General features: G+C 45.1%; 1 protein-coding gene and 1 long non-coding RNA gene across 2 annotated transcripts in view; both read left to right on the forward strand.

The window, feature by feature from the left end:
- LOC146180250 (uncharacterized) overlaps positions 1-23,257 on the forward strand; it is a 437,831-nt gene that overhangs the window by 102,397 nt on the left and 312,177 nt on the right. The window lies entirely within an intron of this gene.
- Positions 173-21,666, forward strand: ND-51 (NADH dehydrogenase (ubiquinone) 51 kDa subunit). The gene is made up of 3 exons (XM_084579465.1): positions 173-630; positions 10,124-10,436; positions 20,881-21,666. Exons 1-3 carry the CDS (start codon positions 225-227, stop codon positions 21,593-21,595), a joined length of 1,434 nt encoding a protein of 477 aa, XP_084435591.1. The 5' UTR covers positions 173-224; the 3' UTR covers positions 21,596-21,666.

Here is a 23,257-nt window from a genome sequence, read left to right on the forward strand (position 1 = left end):
TTGCTTCATCTTCCTTGAAGAAATTTTCATATAAGCGTACTTGAACGAATTAAGGAATGATATCGCTTCATTCCAAAAGACCGCTATAAGCCAAGGAACAAAAACCGAAACAATCACCGAAAAAAAAAAGAAGAAAAAAAAAAGGGGGGGGGGGGGGGGAAGAAGCATGAGTCGTCAGACGTCGACGGAAGGCCGTCCCTGCACGGGGCTCATACGGCTCTAAAATGGCGACCAGCTGGCCCGTGTCGGTGCGACTCCAGGCCCTAATTCGGCTCGGGGGTCGCGGCCCGTTGACGACGTCTTGCCGTTACAACGCTGCAGCAGGTGCTCCAGCTGCTACGCCTCCGCCCCAAACCAAAACGAAGTTTGGGCCGCTCAAGGATGAGGACCGCATCTTCCAGAATCTGTACGGTCGCCACGACTGGCGTTTGAAGGGCGCGATGAGCCGCGGGGACTGGTACAAGACGAAGGAAATCGTGCTGAAAGGACCCGACTGGATTATCGACGAGATCAAGAAGAGCGGTCTACGGGGAAGAGGAGGCGCGGGCTTTCCATCAGGCCTCAAATGGAGCTTCATGAACAAGCCCTCGGACGGCAGGCCCAAGTATTTGGTGGTCAATGCGGACGAAGGTGAAGCACCTTTCTGGCGCACTCCTTCAATCTGAAAGCTCTGAGAACTAATGCATGCACTAAACGTAACGTAGTTACTGCTAGATTCTGTTTGGAATGACGTGTGCACGTTGTGAAGGAGTTTAAATGCACTTTTGCATGCAGGCTGCGTCGGCTTTAGTTATTACATCTACACTTTCACTGTTTCTTTGAAAGCGCATTATTTCAAACTAGCACGTTATTTAATGTTATTACTTAGAGGGGACGCTGACATGTTTTGTAGGGAGGTGGTAGGTTGGAGGTGTTTTATAATAAGAGGACCAACTATCCTCCATCATTGGCGATTTCGTCGACGTTCGTCCCGCCGTCGTACACTGGAAATTGTGTAAAACGCCACAACACATTGCGTAATTTTATCCGCTGGCTGTACGAGGCCCGTACTCACGAAAAGAACATCCTGATGCGATGGCCAGTCGGGCTGCGCAAGTCGGAACAAGCGGATTTGGCTTTTCTCCAGTTGCGAAGAGGGCTGACTGCACCTTGACATTGGCAGCAGTCAGCAGTGCGACGAAACTTGTCTTCAAACAGGAAAGGATTTAGAAATTTCTATGGGAAGGCGACATTTGTGTCTGAAATGAAGTTTTCAACGTAACTAAACAAAACTCCCCATGTTTAGGTGGGCATATGTAAAGCATAGCAGAGGCTCATTGGCGATACGAAATTTATCCACGTGTTTTTCCGCCCTTTTGCAGTTTCAGGTAGACACAGAAGTGAAAATCCAGGCTGTGAGCTATTACTTCAGTGTTGGGATTTATGGGTGTGTAAAGGTGTTTCACAGTGACAGTTGTATTCATATGGCTGCAACTTTGTTTGCAAGAATGAACTTTTCAGCGACTCTGTTCTTTTCCTTTTCTTCATTGGTATGGTTTAACTGTAGGAACTGTGAAAAAAGCGGGTGATTCTGAGAGGTCTTAGAAAAACATTCTTAATACACGAAAAACTTTAGCCTACCCTTGTGTAACATATATCAAAAGGTAGCTATTTAAATGCTCCTCCATACATATGAATAATATTTACTCAATCTCTATGCATAACATGAAAAACAAAAAAAAACTTTCAGTTTCAGATTTTATAGAGAGAGAAACTTTTGCTGGAAGCAGGCATGAAATATTCGCCTTAGGTGGGTAGCCTCCTAATACAGAAAGCCGTGGGCCCGAGCCATCTTCTGTGTCTGGTCTACCAAACTATGCTAACCATCTAGGTTGGGGCTTGACAGCTGGGTCTCCCACTGCTATTAAGGTGAAAACCTTTCTAGGCTCATGGAAAGAAATCCCGTACGCGAGATTTGTGCACAGTATTTGTGCGCGAGATTTGTCATGTTCCACGAGATGTTTTCTTGTCTAGCAATAAAATAACCACTTACTACTTCCTGCCATCTGCAATCCCACACTTGAACGCACGCTAATAAACCCCTCAAGACAGGAACGATGGTGTACCATCCAAACTCAGACTTGCCTTGTCTCAGAAAGGGTGACAGATACTGCGCCTTTCCTTCCTGTAAACCAATTATGCTATGTAGCACTGCAACGAATGCCTATAACAGGCAAAAGATGAGAGGCAAATGATAGGAGAGGAAGGGTATGCTGTCGCCATACTCCTCTTAAGAGACGTCTATGAGACGGTCTAATTTTTTTGTTAAGTCTTTAGTGGTTATAGCATTATGAAGTCCCTTGCATCTCCATATCATGTGTTGTAGGGTGTTTGGCACGTCACATAATGTGCATTTGTATCTGTAGGTGGTGGGCGAGATCCTGTAGCAAGGTGCCAAGTACGTGACTTTTGGTTTGGATTAGAAGGATGACTGCTTCTGCTCTCTTTAGTTTTGGATGGGGTGGGGAATATTTTCTTCTGTCAGGTCTGTAATGCAGGAGTATGTCGGTATATTTCTTGGGTACGTTTTGGGTTCTTTAAAATTCCTGTGGCATTTATCTGGTTAGCATATCCTCGGGCTGAGGAGTTTGTGGCCTAGTTTCCTTCCAGGTAGGTGTGTCCCGGAGTACATATGGCGTGGCAAACAATTTGCAGTGTTGTGCTGTAAATTCTTCACTTTTGGTAGCTTCTGCATGCAGACTGTGAATCAGGATGATGGCTTGTTCTTTGCATGCCTGGAGGGCTGAGGATATTGCAGCCTAATTTTCTGCGTCAGTGTCATTTGTTGAATTAGTTGTATTTTCTGTAAATGTGGAATCCACGACGCTAGTAGAGTGTGCTTGTCTTCCCAAGTATCCTGCTGCATCAGTGTATCTGGATTTTGGATTTGTTCGAGGCACGTTGCTGAGGGCCTGAACTCTTGCCTAGTGCCAGTCTTCATGTTATGTAGGATACATTAATGCGAAATGTGCATTCAATTTTTAGGAGGGAAAATTACTAGAATGTTGAAAAAGCATACATGCAAAATTTAAAAGTGTTAATTAAAATATTTTAGAATATACAAAAGGTGGCAGGATGCCTCTTTTCTTACTTTTGAAAATATGGGTTACATATCAAATGAAAATCAAAGCAAATCACCTTTATTTTCAACATTTGACAATGCTGACGGTCTCCGAGGCAAAAAGCTGTAGGGACAGCTTGACGAGGCCTTATGTTAAGTCTTTCAGGGCCATTTAGTAAAACGGGACCCTGAAGGGTCTTGAAAACGAAATTTTATCCAATGAAATATTTCCACAATTCTGCTGTAAAATTTGCTAAAATGTATTTATTCAGATGTTCTTTCAGATCCATATGAAAGTTAGGTTTACCATTATAAAGGATGTAAAAAATATTTTACTCTAAGAGCTTGCTGAAAAAAAAGCCTTGAGCAAAAAAGTTAGAATATCAGAATAAAACACAGTAATAAGAATACTTCAGGATATGGAAAAATGCTGCAGTGTCACATTTATTATTTGTAAAAAAAATTTGGCACGTCTATCTGCAGATTTTTTTTTTTTTGCGCTGTTAGGAAGCAGTGGTCCCAATTCAGGTCCGGAAGCAGTTATTGGGAGTCTCATATATCCAATCTCCCAACTGCACTAACAAAATGAACTTCCGTTTTTTTTTTTTTTTTTTTTTTTTTGGTTAATATTATTTTGTGTGGAAAAAATATCTTTTTTTTTTCGGTGAGATAAGAGGCATCCGTCTGGAGCTAAAAGTGACGTAGTGTTCATTTTGGATTTTTTTCTTTCATGTTGTTTTATGCACTAATGTACAGTTGGTTATATATACAGCTAAGCTCCTGTAAGAAAATGCGATTGTCGTGATGAAAATTATTATGACAAAATGCATATGTAAACAAATTCACACGTTAGACAAATGGATAACTGAATTGTTATTCACTACAATCAAATTTTTGGATAAAGCAAATCACTTAAAAAACAAATGCGCTTCTCTCGACTTGTGTCTGAGAAGTGTCGCGTGGCAAGAAACTGGCGTTTCTTGGATGCACTTACGCTGCAAGTGTTCTGGTCGGTCCTACGCCCTTCGAAGTGCCTGCCTAAAGCCCCTCTATTCCCGCCTTGCTGCAAGCGCCCTTTGTCGGACGCTTGATATGTTTATGAGGGTTGGGAAGCACGGCTGCCACTCTTTCCCCATTCATGTGGCCATGAACAATGCCTAAAAAAAATCAACCGCTGTGCTTAAACCAACCATCCTGCTGTCCCACATCATGCCTTGGATTGAACACTGTTGTTATGTTCTCCTGTCTTCGGGAGTTCGCGGTGTGCATGAAAAGGCACTGTCCTTTTTTCGGTTAAACCGAACCTTTTAAAATGCTTTCGGCGTACTTTTATTGGTGTATTTCGGTTTAAACCGAAAAGTCCAACCCCTAGTTATGGGGTAAAGTCCATTTTGAGGGTTTGGCATTGTCATAACAACATTATTAAATAGATAACATTTGTCTTGCTCTTCCTCTGCTCATAACACACCTTCCAGTTTGTGGGCTTTTGAACATTTTTTGGCTGGCACTTCTTGTGGCACACTGGCAGCGTGTAATCTAGCGCTGCTCTAGGGGCTGTTCTTTGAGATGGTCAGGCTCCACTCAGTGCTGCTGAAAGAGCTTTGCACCCATTGAAGGAGCCACGCCTGAATGTTTCCTTGTTGCTGAAACCCTAGTGCTGACACCATAGAGCATAGAAATGAAGCAGCAGGGTGAGGATAGCAAGCCAAAGTTGCAAGCTTTCATTGGCCACTAATTAAAGTTCCAGACTGATAGTTGCCTGATGTATCATCGAAGCTCAAGTCTAAGCTTGCAAAGTCGACTTCGGGCTGTTTGCTGGTTTAGGCTAAAGCCTTCTTCCCCATCATTGACGGGTGCGCATAAAAACTCTCTACTGCTGCCATAAAAAAAATCTGCCAAAAAAGTGAACTATGCAGAAACCAAATCTGTCTAAATGCAGCTATGCATTTCATCGTACAGAAATTTGCATTTGGCAGTGCATCGAAAGCCATCGGTCATATGGCACTGAATTCCTACGGAGCTGTCCCGAAAGGGTCAATTGTTGGAAGCTTGAATTGAAAGTTGTAGTTTGGCAATGTGTGTTGGAGCTGTTTGTTTAATATACATTTGATTATTTCAAGTACTTTGTTTTATCTGGAACATTGATATCACACAGTACGAGTCAGTTTTTATGGATGTTTTATTTACCTCAGCAGCTGCACAGCAGCCTCGATTCTTTTTGCCGTTTAGCTCATACGACTACAATATGCATTGATTTGTTCAGCACTGTAGCCTTGCATACATGAGCCCGATGCAAGCGGGTCGGGTAGCGGGGAGCCGGTTGTCGAGCTGAGCCAGCTCGACCCATCCGGGTTTACGTGAGCTCGTTTCTGTCGGGCAAAGATCGCTGCTACACCTTGCGTCGAGCAAGTGAACCAGGCGCAGGCAGGAGAGGAGGAGGAATGCTCAGACGAACAGCTCACGGTCCCGTCCCCGACCAGCAAGGAGGCAAGAGAGGGGGCGCCTGCCCAATGCATCAGCGTATACATGCCCCTCGCCCATCGGGTAGAGTCGAGCCAACCCACCCCCTGCAGTCGGTCTGGCGGCGGTCGTTTAGCTCAACCCCCTAGCGTATACATGAGCCTGATAGCCGGTTTTCAGTCCGATAAGCCTCCCCGACCCTACTTTGTCGGTCTCATGTAAACCCCTTGTGTGTTGCACAGTGATTGGGTTCATCAAAACCTTGATTCACACCATAATTTTTCTATGCTCTGAAAGAATAGTCGATTGTTGCAAGACACCATTCTGCCCAAGGCAGTGAAAATTTTCAGGAAAGGTCCAACAACTGAGGCTCAGTTCGATCAGTAGAGGTGTTCAATATATTTTCCCATTTCTAGAGTGCGTGGCTAAGTTATAGCCGTATTTAACTCAAACTTCATGCAGCTTTTCCATGACCTTGAAACCCAACAGAGTTGAGGAAATCAAGTCCTGTTACTCTTTCCATGCTACTGGTAGCAGTGGCATGTAAATGATGTCACATTTTCTAAAAAAATCATCAGGCATGTCATGTCAAAAGATCAGTGTCACCACCAGTCTGAAGACAGTCTGAAAACGACCATGTCCAGGTCTACTAGACTGCAACATGTGCAGTCCCCCTGGCCATAACAATATGGAGCGTGCTTTGGCAGTCAAACTCTTCTTTTGCTTTACCTAGCAAAAGTTAGGCAGTAATTTATACATGTGTGAATCTAGGAAAACATCACATATTCTCTGTAGAATTAGTGATAAATATTAAAACATTAAAATATACTTCGTAATGTTTTGGCCACACCTGTACATGTAGTACACAAACAAAGGAAACATATTTCACATTTATTTTGTCAAGTAAACTTTAGATTTATTTACTGTATCCAGTAAACGAGCAGCAGAGGTAGATAACATGTTTCTTATTTTTGTGAGGCATATTTACTAGTGAACAGCTAAGAACGGTGGCTTTTCAGAAGCTGGTGTCACAAACAAGAAAAGTGTGGCATTCCTGCCCCATATCCTTCTGTCTTGTTTATGACATACATTGCAGGACTAGTATAATATCTCTCAATCTACGGCGTTACTGCGGCTTCAATACAAGGGTAACCTAGCAAAATGAAGCTCTAGTCCATATGCTCAGCTCATTGACATCATCTCCAATTTGTGTGCTGGTAGTCTTGAACAGTGCTTGTAGTGTTTCTGCTTTTATGTTCCAGCACTCTAAAAATATGAACATTTGTCTGGTTTCTTTACATCTGTATACTAGCATAATCTCGTAGATTTCACCTTTAGTGGCAGTAACGAGGGTAGAATGCATGGTTTAAGCAGGAATTTTTGTTTTATGTTGGTGTGGAAGTCTGGTCTGAAAGGGTGGTAGTGGCATAGAAACTATATTTTGTTACTATGCCACAGCGTCTCACAGACGGTCATTTTGACACTAAAGAGAGAAAGGAAGTGGGTTTGCATCGATAGAATGCCAGTTCCTGATTACAAAAAGACCACTCTTACTGAAAACAGAGCTGTTATAAGGTAGTAAAGAAGAATAACAGAAATACAGGTATCGCCACCACAGCCAAACGGCCGAGGCTCGCAACTACAAATCACGTGACGCGCTAGGGATCCCGGAGGCTGACAAATGCGAATTACGTTGCATGTTTGAATGCGGTAGTACGTTTTTTCTCAAAGATGATAACACGCTTTTATCATACGTAAACGACGGCGAAAAGACAACGTAAACGTTGCAAGGCAAATACAAAAATATACTTGGAGGCGCCACAGGCGCCCACTTCAGTTTTGGTTATGTTTCGGCTCAGGCATTTCGTGCGCACTCGGATAGTTTGTTTGAACCTGCAGCGCCTGAATTACGAGCTTGGAGCAGCAGATGCGCCTTGATGGTTCCCATTTGAGCATTCGGAGGCACGAGCGAGCGAAATCCGCTACCACCGACACACTCCTCCGTTCACACTTCTGCGCCAACATATCGCCGCCGTTGCCGCTTCGACTGCGACCTGACCGCTTGACTGCAGCTACGTACGCCACGAAAAGCATACATATGCTAAGTACCGAAGGAAAAACGCATTATCATTCAATTGTTCACTAAATCATGGCACATCTGACCAACATATACTGTGTCAACAAGACCTTCAACGTGCAATTTGCAGGCGTCGTAAACAAAAGGGGCATACTTGCCGCTCATACCAAGGAGAGCGTCGATATATTGCGCTCGTCGCCCGGCGAAAAAAAGGGCGTCGGGTAAAAAGTAAAAACTAAAAATAACGAAGCACCAGAAATACAATACAAAAGGTTAAAAAAAATTGATTTGTAAAAAAAAAGAAGAAACCGCCGTAAGCGGTAAGACTCGAACTCGCTACTGCTTGCTCCGTAACGTTCGGCGCTAACCGCTCGACTACGCCGCGCCACAGGAACCTTGGGAATATTTCTAGTTTTTATGTTATGACCCCATTTACAATAAAGTGTTTCTGCTGCCGGTCTAAAAATTACAACTTCTTCATCATCGGCGCATGCTGCCTGCTCTCACGTCTTGCAACTAATGTTCTGGATGCCTATGCGCATTATATTGTGCACTGGATCCATTTTACCATGTGGAATTTCACAGCGCTGGCAAATGTAGTGGCGCCGGCACTTCGGTCATGTTCTGCTACCGTGGACGTAATTTTCGCTGAACACTGAGCTGTAGCACAAACCTTGAAGGAAAAAAGTGCGACGAAGCTTCAAAACTGACAAGCGCAGCAGCGAGGACACTATTTTGCTGGTAACTAAATCTTATTTGTATGTAAACATGTCAGGAAGCGTTGCGATGACCGAGGGCTCGGTTTGTTTATACACAGTGCAAGGAGCGCGAAAGCTTGAGTAAAATGTAAAGTGTTGTGCATTACAAGCGCTCTATGTTTTTTTTTTCTTCCTTTATGGGCCCATCGCTCGGTAAATTACTCTCTTCATCGTTTTATTTATTTCGGCTGAGGCCGTCATTGCGAGTACGCTGTTGCCAAGTTGGCCCTTGAGGGATGCGACGCCGCGGGCCGCGCCGGCTCGCTAGCTATCACGGAGTCTCCAACTTACGTCATAGTGTGCGTCACTCAACTCCAACTACGTAGTCGGAGGCCACAGTTTGAATTCGACCGGCGGGAACAAGAAAAAACCTCAACTTCTTATCGCAATATCTCAGCAATTATTCGATTTTTTGCTGCCGGATAAGCGGCGACAGTGTCACCAAATGTAGTTTATTAAATTTTCATACCATCTTTGGCTGTCTTTAGTGTCCCTTTAAGGTGGCCTACTTTTAATTCTAAGTAAATTACACAACTTTTATGGTTTTATCTTGCTGGATCTACTTTTAATGTTCTTCAAAAAAAATTGCATAACCGAAGACAGCAGTATACTTGTAGCGGTGCTGCCATCAGCAGTGCTGTAGTATTAGTGTGGTAAATCCGTACAAGCAATTGACCATCTGATACTCGAATGTTGTGGTATCCATCCGGTTGTCAGCAGGCACAGTCACTAAGGCCCTAAGGTTTGGAGACACCAGTGGTCGGGTGAATGAATCTGCGGTGAATGTTTGCAAAAAGCGAGTGGAAGATTGGTGACTAGAAAGCAAGGTGGCATAAAGTTAAAGGGTAGAACAAAAAATATAGCAAATTAAATGATAAAGTAGTTGACAAATTTATAACAGCATTCAGGATATATAAGAAAAAAAAAAGAAAAAATAAAAAAGGCTGAACATGGTGGAAACTGCCACCACCCCGTTTCAAAGGGGAAGCTCTTATCCAGTCCATCCATCCATCAGCTACAGGCAAGAATGGTTGTTGGTATTTTTTATGGATATTGGCAGTTTTCTTTAGTTCATTCCTTCATTTTATGCTTTTTAAAGCTGCCTTAGTACTCTCGATTATAATCTGTGCTAATGCTATCCACAATATTGCCACTGACTGCATTCCACCTAGGCAATGTGGCAGGCATGTTTATAGAATTATGTAGAGTTACTATATCAAGCTTATATTTTGTCCCCAGTATTGGGGTTTGCACATGCTGCACATAATTGAAAAAAATGGGACTACTCTGTGGAAAAATTAAGTCAAATTGTTCTTTGTTTTTCAGTGTCACAGTCAGGTACTCATCATTTTGTAAGGAAGCTTTCAATCGAAGCATAAAAAAAAAAAATATTGTTGGAGAAGTCAGTAGACTGTTCCTTTGAGTGTTTAGGACGGAACGGCAATGTACTGTTGGTTGCAGGTAGGACTTAAGACAGAGGCCTGAGAAAGTTTGTATGTCTTAGCATTTGAAATTGCGGTGCTGGAAAAGTTGTATTAGATGACATGCTCTGCCGCATATTGTGTACTTCACTTCCCTGTGTGTTGCACTGTGATTTCTCGTTTTAAAGCTTAGTTTTTTCACATATTCATTTGGTACTCTTTGTGTGAACAGTGCATGGCAGAATACACTTTGTTAAACTTAACAAACTATTGTGGTAGCACCTTTGTCTGTTCCTTACTTATATAGGTGAACCAGGAACGTGCAAAGACCGGGAGATTATGCGTCATGACCCACACACGCTTGTCGAGGGCTGCCTCATTGCTGGCCGTGCCATGGGTGCCTGTGCTGCCTACATCTACATACGTGGGGAATTCTACAATGAGGCATCCAACCTGCAGATTGCCATCCGTGAAGCATACCAGGCTGGCCTGATCGGCAAGAATGCCTGTGGTTCCGGCTATGACTTTGATGTCTTCGTGCACCGTGGTGCAGGAGCGTACATCTGTGGTGAAGAGACAGCACTGATCGAGTCCATAGAGGGCAAGCAGGGCAAACCAAGGTAGGTCGACACTTCCTTGAATTCGTGAAGTCACATTTCCAGCCACCCATGCTGTGTTCTCTTCCAAAATCAACCAGCTGTATGTTCTGGTTGTTATTTTTTTTTTTTGCATGATCGTCAAGAAACAAAAAGTGTGGCCTTAAATTCATAAAATTGCTTATGAAAATAAGGTGCAGTGCAGTTGGAGACCCTTGTTTTCAGGATTTATAGCTAAATTCGACTTTTCTTCTTTTTATTCCAGAAAACATATAGAAACTGGGTTCTTGTTGAATGTGTGTTATTTGTTTGAGTTATCCTTGCAATGAAAAGAAATGCTTACTTTACTTTGGCGATATGCTTTAGCCAAATAAAAATGGCAAAGTGACATTGTTTTAGTGGAAAAGAAGAGTGGAGTGACATTTGCTGAGTTTGCATGAACAGCTGTAATGGGATGCAACTAACTTGGTAACAACGGGCAGTGTTCCTGTGATGACTGATCACGAGAGTACACAGAATCAACCAGGTTGAAGGAACCGTGCGCTAATAATTTTGCCTCGTGGTTAGCTTTTTGTTTTGGTAACAAGAAAACTTAACAAATGGCTGCTTTCCTTCTTTTTTCACTTCTTCTATCTTGGTTGCTGCATTAATGTTGCTTTTCCTACAAATCAATTTGTGGTGCAACATCTCTGATTGTACTGCTTTGTTGCAAGACTAGCCTACTCTGTGTCTTGTCACTCTCGCACAGAGTTTAGGAGGCTACCTGTGAGTATCCAGTATGACATGTTGAGATGTGCTGTGTACCCAGGGGTCATTTGCTTATTGGCAGTTATTGTCTGCTTAAAGGGACACAGGAAACTAACTGCTAGGTCGATTATTCCTTGCGTTAGTGATCTTCATGAATGGGTGGTTGTATTGGAATAACAAATGCAAGTCCCGAAACCTGTGCACATCTAAGCGGCCTGCGAAAAATGACTAGTTATGTCATCTCTGTTTCGCAATGAGAGCTCTCTGACGAATCCGCCTTTCGCGGGAGGATGTGGTGCCATCATGTGGGAAGCAGTGGGAAACACATTGGACGGCAGTGTAGCAGAAGACACGAAAGCGCACCATGCGAAATATCCACGCCAACGCAGGTAGAAAGCGAACACTCTCCTTTTTAGTGCGTAGCACTACTAGCCGCAATCATGGATTTCGCCGGGGTCTATCCGAAGCCGCTCACTCTCTCTCTCTCTTCGTGAACTTGGAGCGGAGAAAGAGAAGGTGGCTACGCGCGCGTCTCAGCATTGAGGAGGTGGAGCAGCCGCGGAGCTGTAGTAGAAGCTTCTCTCTTTTTCTGTCCATCCATCTCTCCGTGAACTTGAGAGGAGGAAGGGAAAGTGGCGACACCTACATCCAGCGATCTAACACTGAGGGGGCGGAGCGACAGCATGATGCACCCAGTTAGAAAGTAAGACAGTGAGAGAGGGGCGTGTCAGTTGCGGACATGGCGGCCGTCCCAGGGCAGCATTGCACAAGCGTGTGTGCGTTTGCTTCGCGTCGCAATGGACGAAGCCGGTCCATCTGGCATTGCGGCGCAGGTTCGCCGAGCTCGACGTGCTGAAGCACAATGATTACGAAGGCAGCGGGAACGTGAGTCTACTGGATCTGGTGTTGCAGCTAAACTGTGCAAGAATTTAGAAGCACAAAGAACGAGGAAACGTGCCAAGCGTGCTCACGAATTGGCTCAAGACACTGAGCGTCGGCGTGAAATGGATGCTGAAGAGGAAGAAACGTGCGGTAGAAACTCCAGGGCAACGGGATGCTCGACTGCTCTGTCTCTCGGTTTGAGGGGAAAGGGCACGGAGGCCATAAATCTCCGAAACAGGGCGAAACGCGGGCTGTGGAGAATGCGCGGCAGAGGGAGCTGCTTTCGGTGCCTTCTCGGGAAGATGCCTGGCCATACGTCCCTTTGAAACCGCCGCCTGGGTGCAACCGACCGAGGGCAGCGATCGGAATGTTTGGGCCTTAGGTTTGTGTGTTGTGTGTTTTGGAAGCGCAGCTGCCGGCGCTGTTTGTCTTTGTGACTACTGGCCACCTCTTGCGTGAGCTGAGGGAAGATTTTGGAGAGAGTATGCTGAAGTGTATGCATGAAAGGTATAGCAGGGATAAGCGGTGCTACGCACCTACTTCATATTTGATTAACTATTCAAATCGGCCATATTTTTTTTTGCCTTCGGGGCGGAAATTAGTAACAGTGATTGCAGTTTCATGTTCACGCAGTATGAGGGAATGCTTCAGCGCTAGCGTTTTCGCAATCCATTCATAGCACATGCATATACTGTCTTCGTATTGTAAGAGCGAATAGCGCGGGCAATGGCGCGGGCTATGTTCGACGTGACAGAATGAGACTCTCTCAGCGGGCAGATTCACGACCGACTTAAATTATAGTTAAAAAAGAACAATTGAAAGGATAGTGCGGAGGCAGAGAGAAAGAGGGATTTCAGAGGGCAAAGCAGCCAAGGGTTTGTTGATGCTGCAGAGCTAGGTGGAATCGTCTTCTGTGACTTGCGAGCGGCGCACATGCGCAGGTTGTCTTGAGTTACTGAGCACAATGCGGTCACCGCGGTGCCGGCATGGTGCAATGGGCATCGCTTCCTCCTCGCGTCATCTGCAAGCGTGCAGCTATAGGATTTCATCTACGAAGCTGGGCAGAGAGGCACTCATCCACACCCCCTGAACAGGGCATTATCCCGGCCGGAATGCACTCCTGCAGGATGGATGATTCAGAGCTGTATCCGGTTTCTGCCCCCAGAACGGATGTGATCGCAGTGGTGAAAAGGTTCTCGATGCACAGAAAATGGTCATTCTGCTGTGAAAGGATCCACAATCTTTCTGCCTCTGCAGCGATTTCTGCGGAATCAACAACCTGGTGACACATGCGCATCTCCTACACATCGGGTGCGCATGTCGGTCAGGAACCAACGTTGTTCTACGTCTAGAGCACTCCACTCCGCAAGTGAATGAGCATGAACCCTCCAGGAGACTCATTTGTGCCGGGCGGTTTCTGTGCCATTGCAGACCTTTGGACGAGGATGACGACTTTCAAGCTCCCTAACAAAGTGCAGCTGATTGCGTACACCGAAGGAACAAAATCCGAATGCTTTGCGAGAACGAAGGCGAGCTTGTAAGGTAATAAAAGATAAAAAAAAATACTGTGCGTCGTGCAAGAGTGTCAAGTGGGTCATATGCTCCGAGCGGCAAAAACACAGATACTACAGGTATGTATGCATCTAAAGGAAATATGCATGATGAAAAGTACCTACTGGAGTTCGCGCCCAGCCTGTAACGCACTAGTGATAGCTGCAATGAGGATTTGTCCGGTGCATGTTTGCTTTATTTGCGACGGGGCCTGATGGCGATGTATTTGTCGTTTGTTTTCTTTATGTGCAAAAGGGCCAGATAGCGCAGATATCACAGGCGGTTGAATGCGCTAGACCGTAATAATTATCATGTTTTATCGTGACTGCTGCCTGACTAACAAGAAAAAAATATGGCATTTGTTGTGATGCACCGCTGTTCGCGAGCCTCATGACCAGCTCAACCACTCAGCTCGCGAACGGCGGCACATCATAACAAATGCCGTATTTTTTTTTCTTGCTAGTCAGGCGGCAGTCACGATAAAGCATGCTAAATATTACGGTCTAGCGCACATAGCCACCTTGCGCTACCTGGCCCCTTCGCACATTAAGAAAACAAACGACAAAATACATCACGATCAGGCCCCGTCGCTCATAAACTAAACACGCACCTAGCAAATCCTCATTGCAGCTATCACTGTTGGGCTATAGGCTTGGTGCTAACTTCAGTATGTACTTTTCATCATGCATATTTCCTTTGGATGCATACATACCTGTAAAGAACTGTTTTTCGCACAGTAGAGAGTACACAGTCGGTTGCTGAGGTCACCCATTCACATCTTGACACTCGGTAGCCCTAATTCAAGCTTCACGTCGTTGTTGGTCGCGGCTCGCCGATGGGACCCTGAAAACCCGCGTCTTGCACTCCGGCACGCCTCGAGAGTAGCAACCGTATGTGGCAGATGTGGTTTGGCATCGCTTTGCCAAGCCTGCGACGGTCACCGTGTCGCCAGCTTCCGTGCACTGGCAGTGACGAGAAACGCCGTCGATGGCGTCCAGTATGTTTCCATCAGTTGCCGCTGGGACTTCGCGCATGCGCATGGAACTCGTGCAAAAGGCGGATTAGGGTCGTTGTTTCCAAAGACCGAAAACAAATGCACTGGCAAAGTGCAGGTCATTTCAGCTGCTTTAGCCCCCGCCTCCCACTGATGCTTCCATTGCATCGCACAAGGCCCCGTTTTGCTGTAGTGCACACTTACTGTGAGAAATAGCCTTCTTGGGTCTGAAAGAAGTTATGGGAATTATGAACAAGCTCTTATCGCGCTTACACCTGTGTGCATTGGCGATGACAGCACGAGCTTGTGGCCTTCGGCTGATTGTGTGCTGTGTTGAAGTGTGCATGTAAGGAATCTTCACAGCAGCAGTTGTACTTGGCATAGTTCACTCTGCACTATGTCTAAGTAAAAAGTGAGACATGCACTACTCCTCAAACAGTGCAACGTGCTGTTAGTGATGTCGGTTTCGCGCAATTGTTCAAACAGTGCAGCAAGTGCAATCTCAAGTGACCCTTGGCTGTGCTGTTGTCATTTCAATTGCTGCGTTGGTGAATTGCTTTCAGTGGTTTGTAAGTGGAAAGAAAGAAAGAAAGAGCTGCGCATTCTGTCCAGCTGCATTCTGGTAATAGCTACTGCCTTGCCTGCCAGTTGTTCACATACCACATGTGTGGTGACCTGTTCTGGGAAATTTTTCTTTAATAAGCCAGATAAGTGGCGATTCTGCATGCATGTGATACTGCCAAATATTTTTCAGCATATATAAAAGCCCTTTTCAGGTGGTTCAGTGGTTAGCTTGACTGCTGATCCCAAAAGGGTTTGATCTCAGATGCGGCGGCCATGGCAGCCGTTTTTCAATGGGGAAAAAAGCAAGGTGCTCGGGTATTATGCGATGTCAGTGCACATCCTAGGAGGTCAAAATGTTAAGAGCCGTCCACTACAACGTTCATCGTAGCCTGAGCCAGTTTGGGACGTTAAATATTATAAACTAAACCAGTCAAAGCATATTTACCTCTCCACTTTGCAAAAACATGAAAGACCGCGTGCTTACATCGTGCTTTACACATTGGCAACGTGCATTCGTGCGTGCATTTGCTCGAGTGCTTACAAACCAAATATATATATATATATATATATATATATATATATATATATAAAGCTAAACTAGGCAATGGCCTAGCTAAGGGTTTGATGTGAACCACATTGGAGAATGTTTGCTTTTAGGCCTCTGTGTACCAAAGTGTGCATGGTCTTGATTACACAACTGGGTAACCACAACAGCTTCCCTCATTTAATTATTAACCAAGCCATTTCATAGTTTAGCAGTAATTGCGTTAAACGTGACCAGCAATTCAGCATGAAACTTGAGAATTTCATTGAAAGTGAACCTGCATCGCATAGATTGGTCATTAGTGTTCCACTGAGTGCACTCACAGACTTCAGTGCATTGATACAATCTAGAGTTGTGTGCATGATACTGATTGTCTCGGTCACCCCCATTTTCTTAATTTTCTAAAGAGCTTGTGGAGCGTATTAAGAAACACATTGGGCATTAATTATGCACCAATTTGCCCCACAAGTTGTTATTCTGACAAACCTAGCATCTTAAGCGGGCAGTGCGACAGCGATATGTAGCATGCATTGGGAAGCCATGGTGGTGTGGCTGAAGTTTGTTGTTTCTCCGGCCGCCCACAGAGGGAACTTTGGCTGAGTGCCCATTCATCGAGTGCATTCGCTACTGGGCTGCAAGCATTCAGGGGTAGAAATACAGAACCAATTAGGCTATCTCACATGACTGACGCCCTTCGTGGCACAAGTGGATCTCCAAAGCATTCTTCCATCTGTGTTGTGTGTTGTAAACCCATGGTGAACCCTCTGCGCACGGCGGCTGGCGTGGCTGTGGCGGCTGCTTATGTTAAGAAGCTGCAGATTTTTTATTTTATTTAACTTTTTTTTTTTTGCGGGAGTCGTTCATTCTTGCCGTCGTGCTGTATGTACGGCATAGAGTAAGCTAGGTGGCTATCTGACGTTAAGAAGCGGCAGATTATTTAATATATAGCGAGGGTTGTCCATCCTTGCATCTATGAATCAATGAAAGCACGCGGTCAGCCGCGATCATGGCTCCGGCTTTTAGCATTGTTTGCTTCAAACGGCTCTTGCAGTTATCACACTTTCCGATGATTTTGTGACAGTGAACTCCGCCCGCCCCAAGCGCAGCGTGATAAATCGAACCAGGCTTGTGCAATCAAGCCATCAAGGGCACTCTGCCAAGTTCACTCCCCGCCCCTGCAGGAGCTATCAAAAGATAAACACACCGTGACGTTACCGCTGCACAGCATCTTGGCGCGCTGCCAATAAATGAGCTGTGGATGCGACGGGTGAAATGGAGGGACGCGCCACCGACTTGCAAGCGAAAACGCTCGCGATTTCTGCGGCGGTGACTCAAAAACCTTGTTTTGAGCTGTCGCGACGGCGAGAGCGACGCAGTTCCAACAAGTTAGAAATTTTTTGCTCTGTCGCTGCCGCTCGTCGCTGAGATCACTCAATAGCTTGCATGTGAACCGGCCTTAATGCTTCTTTTTTTTTCGAATTCTCGGGGGCAAAAGTGGAGGGTGGGTTCATTATGCGAGTGGGTTGATTACGTGATCAATACGGTATCATTTTTCACAATCGTAAGCGGCATCTTAAGCCAATTTCTCTGTATTAAACTATTTTGCGATCCCCTTCAAGTTCGATATATCCGGGTTTGACTGTAGTAGGCTGAATGGCCTGTAATTTTTCAAGTCCTTAGAGTCCCCTTTCTTATGAATTGAGAAATCCATGACTCCGGTGCTGTCAATGACACCAGGCATTGCTTATACAGGGTGGCCAGTTTTTCTTGCCCAATATTCCACAATATTCCCCCCCGTCCTTCAACAAATCTGCGGTTATGTGGGCCTCCCCAGCTGCTTTCCCCCGTTTCATTGTTTCTAAAGCTTTCTTATCCTCGTCCTTCGTCACTGGTGGACCGTCTGACTGCTTTTTACTACTGCCTATCTCATTATTGTCCTGACTACTTTGGCTACTATATAGATCAGTATAGAACTCCTCGGCTGCTTTGACTATCCTGTCCATATTCGTGATGACATTGTCCACCTTATCTGTTAGTGCATACATCTGATTTTTGCCTATGCCCAACTTCCTCTTCACCGCTCTAAGGCTGCCCCCATTCTTTAGAGCACGCTCAATTTTTCCCTGTTATACTTCCTTATGTCGGCCACTTTACGCTTATTGATTAGCTTTGATATCTCTGACAGTTCTATCCTGTCTGTTGGGTTTAAAATTTTCAAACATTGGCGTTTTTTAATCAAATCTTTCGTCTCCTTAAATAGTTTACCGGTATCCTCTCCAACTATCCTACTGCCTACTTCTACCGCGCACTCAGTAATGATATCACCGAAATTATTGTTCATTGCTTCTACACTAAGGTCATCATCCTTGGTTAAAGCTGAATATCTATTCTGTAGTGAGATCTTTAATTCTTCTGCCCTCCACCTCACTGCTAATTCGTTGATGGAATTCTTTCTCACTAGTCTGTTACTAATCCTCCGATTCATTTCATGATTGCGTGAATGGCGAGGTCAACTGTGACTTCTTGTTTTCTCACTTCATTCTACCTTTGCCCTTGATAAGAGACCTTGAATGAACTTCAGACTTGTCACAGCTCGAGGTGTGCTCCCTATAATGGCTCATGCCACAAAACAAGAAAAAGAGCACATGCAATTTAATGACTGCGGCCTGCATGAAGAAGCTGATTTGAAGGACTGAAGTGAGATTGAAACCATTTCAACAGCGACCTAGAAAGCACAGCAGTGTGAATGCCAATGAGAGCTTGCAGTTCTGGACTTGCTGTGCACACTGGCCATGTGTAGGATTCAGTGCTCTTTCTCTTTGTCATTTGTCACTAATTTAACTACGCTGCTTTCTTCGCATTTTGACTGTAGTTGCCTGCTGAGACTGCAAAATAGTTTTCCTCGAGAAATTTCTTAAATATGTCACTCATGGCAGCCCTACAAACCTGAAAACGATAATGCTGCAAGTACTTTTGAAGCATTTTTCTGGCTTATAAAGGTGTTTTGTTTTTTTTTCAATAAAAGTGGCATATTTGCTATCGTGTGAAGATAACTTTTCAGTCTAGCCTGACTTGTATTTCCTTTTAGTGTTCATTTAACCTTTTAAGTGTTCAATTTTTTTTTTTTCGGACCAAAAGTGGCCATTTTTTTTATTACTAATTTCGAATGATATTGCAGTAAAAATCAACTATTCGATGTCGCCAGAACAACTGCACCACATACCAAGTCAGATTAACAGAATGAAGTTTACTTGACTGGCAATGCTCGCATCAGAGCTGTCCTCTTCGTCATCAGGCAAACTGCTACCTTCAGCGTAATTGCTGTCTTCATTGCTTCCAGATACAAAATAAACATCAGTATCTGAATCATCACATACTAATGATGATACATCATCATCATCAGAAGAAGATGATGACAAAGAAAAACTTTTTCGGGCTGATGGACCAGCCGAGCATGCGTCGCCACCACCGGATTCCATGTTTTCACTCAACAATCGCGCTCCTCGCGAAGAAGAAAATAAAATCATCATGCAAACGCTTCCATCTGGCGTAAAAAAACAAACAAAATTATCAAGTTCAAGAGGAGAAACTATTCAGGGAGGACGAGCTGGGCTCGTCCGAAACATTTTAGGGGCTGGATGGATGGAAACAACTTTATTTAATAAAAAAAAAAGTCTTCCAGGGTGGTCCCCTACTAGTCCAGGAGTCCACGGGCTTTTGCTTCACATAGAGCCCGATCTACCAGCCATTTCTGACCGGCGGGTTGAGCTGTCCGCAAAGCAGCCTCCCAGGAAGAAAAGGTGGGATGGGGGGCACTGCCTAGGGGGAAGGACATTCCCACAGGTAGTGGAAAAGTGAGGATTTGGGTTCGCCACAGGTGTCGCAGTGAGGGGGCAAGCCAGGGTGAAGGCATGAGAGATGGTAGGGGGAAATGAAACAACCCGTCTGCAATTGTCGCCATGTAGCACTGGATAAGGGTGACAAGGTGCTGTGGGGTGGTGGCAGTGTCATGCGCTTGTGTTTGCAGAATGTGGTGATTTGGTGGTATGTAGAAAGGACCGATGCGGCCTCCTGCGCGGAGTTGGGTGCCTGATTATCCGGGGCTCGGGTAGAGAGTTCTCGAGCCAGCGCATGAACGCGCTCATTACCGGGGATTGAGGCATGCCCTGGGATCCACGTTAGATTAACTGTTCGGTCGAGAGAGGTGGCGGTGGTAAGAATATGATGCGCGGCCGGTGTCGCCACGCCGTTTAGGTAGTGGCGGTATGCCGCCTGAGAATCTGTACAAATTTCGGTAATGTCTTTGTCAATGGCTGAATGGGCAAGCGCGAGTGCGATGGCGGCTCCTTCCACTTCTGCAGGCGAATTAGTTCGGATAGTGGCGGCAGCCCCCACTCTGCCATCTTCGTAGGCAGGGGTTAAGTGCTCAGGATTAGGCATTTCGCAGTGCAGCAAAAAAAAAAAAAAAAAAAAGCATTTTGATAACTGATTGTTAAACTAATTTGAATGCAATTGAAACTATCTGCAGCACGTAAGCTGGAATATTAGCCATGACAGAACACACTCGGGGTTGTCAGTTTTTGTGCTCATGTTGTGCACATGCTGGCCTTAAGATGACGCTGTAGAATCGCAGCACAAACAGGTCAGTGAATGTTTTTTAAACAATGCTAGCATGCATGTCAATTGCAAAGCACCGGGTGGATAGTGGGAGAAAATTGGAGCTGGATGTAACTAGCAGATGATTTTTCCATTGTGCCGACTTCAGGAATGCACCTCACCCGTTCTAGTATATGGCAGTCCAGAATGTGTGTGGAGCTTCGCTGCAGAATTCAGTTGTATCCAGTAATTCTCAATGGCCACCTTTGCATTCCTGCTGGGTCTATTGCTAAAAGAGCAAATTTAAAACAAAAGGGAAATCTCAAAGGAAAAGAAATTTGATGGTGGCTCATTATCACTTTCAAAGGTATTTCGAAATGGTAACTAATCATGCAAGTGTAATAATTTCCTACAGCCGAGACCATGTTTGCTGTCCATGCTTTCATTTTTCTGGTTGTTTAATTTAGTGTATGCTGCGTGCTTGGGTAGTGAACAAATGCATCTTGTGAAGAGAAGGAATCATTCAGATGGCCTGTTTAAGTTAAGATGGTCATACTATACGCAATGCTCTGTTTTTGACTTGATCCCAGGCTGAAGCCCCCATTCCCAGCCGACGTCGGTGTGTTCGGCTGCCCGACTACAGTGACCAACGTAGAGACAGTCGCCGTGTCGCCTACTATCTGCCGACGTGGCGGCGAGTGGTTTGCCTCTTTTGGGCGCACACGCAACAGTGGCACCAAACTCTTCAACATCTCTGGCCACGTGAACACTCCTTGCACCGTCGAGGAGGAAATGTCGATCCCCCTCAAGGAGCTCATTGAGAGGCACGCTGGTGGCGTCATCGGTGGCTGGGACAACCTGCTGGGGATCATTCCTGGCGGCTCATCGACGCCCGTCATCCCCAAGAGTGTCTGCGACGATGTTCTCATGGACTTCGATGCGCTCGTCGCAGCGCAGACTGGCTTGGGCACGGCGGCTGTCATCGTGATGAACAAGCAGACGGACATAATCAGGGCCATTGCGCGCCTCATTGAGTTCTACAAGCACGAAAGTTGCGGTCAGTGCACGCCCTGCCGCGAGGGTGTCACCTGGCTCAACAAGATCATGCCACGTTTTGTGAGTGGCGACGCGCGTGTGGAAGAGATTGACATGATCTACGAACTCAGCAAGCAGATTGAGGGTCACACCATCTGTGCACTTGGCGACGGTGCTGCCTGGCCCGTCCAGGGCCTGATCAGGCACTTCCGTCCAGTCATCGAGGACCGGATCCGCCAGTTCAAGGGCAAGTCTCGTGCCACATCGTAGTGCTGGCTTTAGCATGGCACCAGGCCTTTATGTAGTAGTTGAAGTAAATTAAGCTGAAGCTATCCAAAAAATCCTGGTCAGTTTGCTTTTTCAATCAAACACCGTACTGGGCTTAGCTGACCAAGCAACAGATTTTTCAATTTCTTGCTGGCCACTGTGAGAAATCTTACTGAAGTGAAAAAACTGAAACATCACACGATGACAGAATTCTTTGTGTGCAGAAATCAAATACAACAGAGCTGTGCAGTTATGTGCAGAATCTACGTTTTCCCTGTTGTTTGCTGCACTGTGCAAAGCGACGGCCACTGGTAGCGGGGTTAAAAGTAAATCCAAGAGCGGAGCCAGCTCCGTCGTCTGCTAGCCGTATGTTTCTATGCAGCGTCATGTATTCATTTTCCTGCGGTGTTTGCATCGTTGCATAAGCAGCATCCACTGCTAATGCACTGTGACACAAACTATGGGGAATCTCCAGCAATAGTTTTTCCTTGGGTAAATGTTCAAAAGTGATAAAAGAACACGCTGGAGATTGTATTTACTCATACAGTTAAATCTCATTACAAGAGAAACTCTGTTATAAGAGACATTTGAAAATGGTTTGGTTGGTTTTCCTATGTCTGCCATCTTAACAACATTGCATACAAGAGACATGGTTACAAGAGAGACTCAGTTACTAAGGACAACTTTTTCAGGTCCCTAGAGTAAATTCTTCACTGTTTAGAAGAGACACAACCCAGGTGTGCTCATGCAATTGAGCTGACACATACCAACTCGTACATGATGCACTTCAGACTCCCTTAACTAAATTCTGTTCTATATCAGCATCCTTTTTGTTGCAATATCTCAGGAACTGAGAAGGAGCGCTTCCCTACGATTGGAAACTGAAAATGACCCAGTTGTTTCAGCCACTGGCAATGCATTACTGTCACCTACAAAGCAACTCAAAATGCATGAGTGACGTCCAGCATTTTTAACTCCTTGCTGTTATAATTTGATCACAAGATGAAAGCTCAGAATCATGATGTTCTCTTTGTGGACAATGCTTCTTGCAGCACCAAAGTTACTTTTTCCTCCAAACTTCACACCCCACCTTATTATGCACTCTGTCAGGTTGCTGTACAAAACAAGGTTGGTAGAACGCCTATTGGCTCGACAGGCAGCAAGACAATATAGTGATTGATGCGAAGTTCAGATGTCTGGAATGGCCTGAGAAGCGAAGCTGTGAAAAACTGTTTTAGACAAGCAGGCTTTAAATGTGACATGATGTAAGAGGGCCTATATATGGATACTGGGGAAAGCTTCTTTGAAGATGAAGCTTGGGCGAGCATCCAAGAGACTGCTGAGGTAGCGGATCTCTTGAGGAATTATCTGCAGATGTGGATCTTGTGTGCTTCCAAAGAGCTTACAGACTGTGCAATTCTCGCGCAAGTAAATGGCACATGTGCCATAGAGGATGACCACGAGGACATTTCAGAAGAAAAATGTCAGCATCTGAGGGTGACGAGCATGTCAGAGTGCTTCAAAGGTATTAGAGCAACAGGAAGGCTTGCAAAGTGAAGTGCTTTACCTCCAGAATTTGGAAAGGAATACACTCTGCACTCACAAAAATACATACTAGTATGGATAGCTTCTTTAGGCTTTCCTGAACAATTTCCTGTTAATGCG

The sequence above is a fragment of the Amblyomma maculatum genome, chromosome 9 (assembly GCF_055883805.1).
Source record: "Amblyomma maculatum isolate TAMU_Amacu chromosome 9, ASM5588380v1, whole genome shotgun sequence".
In the NCBI taxonomy this organism is placed as follows: domain Eukaryota; kingdom Metazoa; phylum Arthropoda; class Arachnida; order Ixodida; family Ixodidae; genus Amblyomma; species Amblyomma maculatum.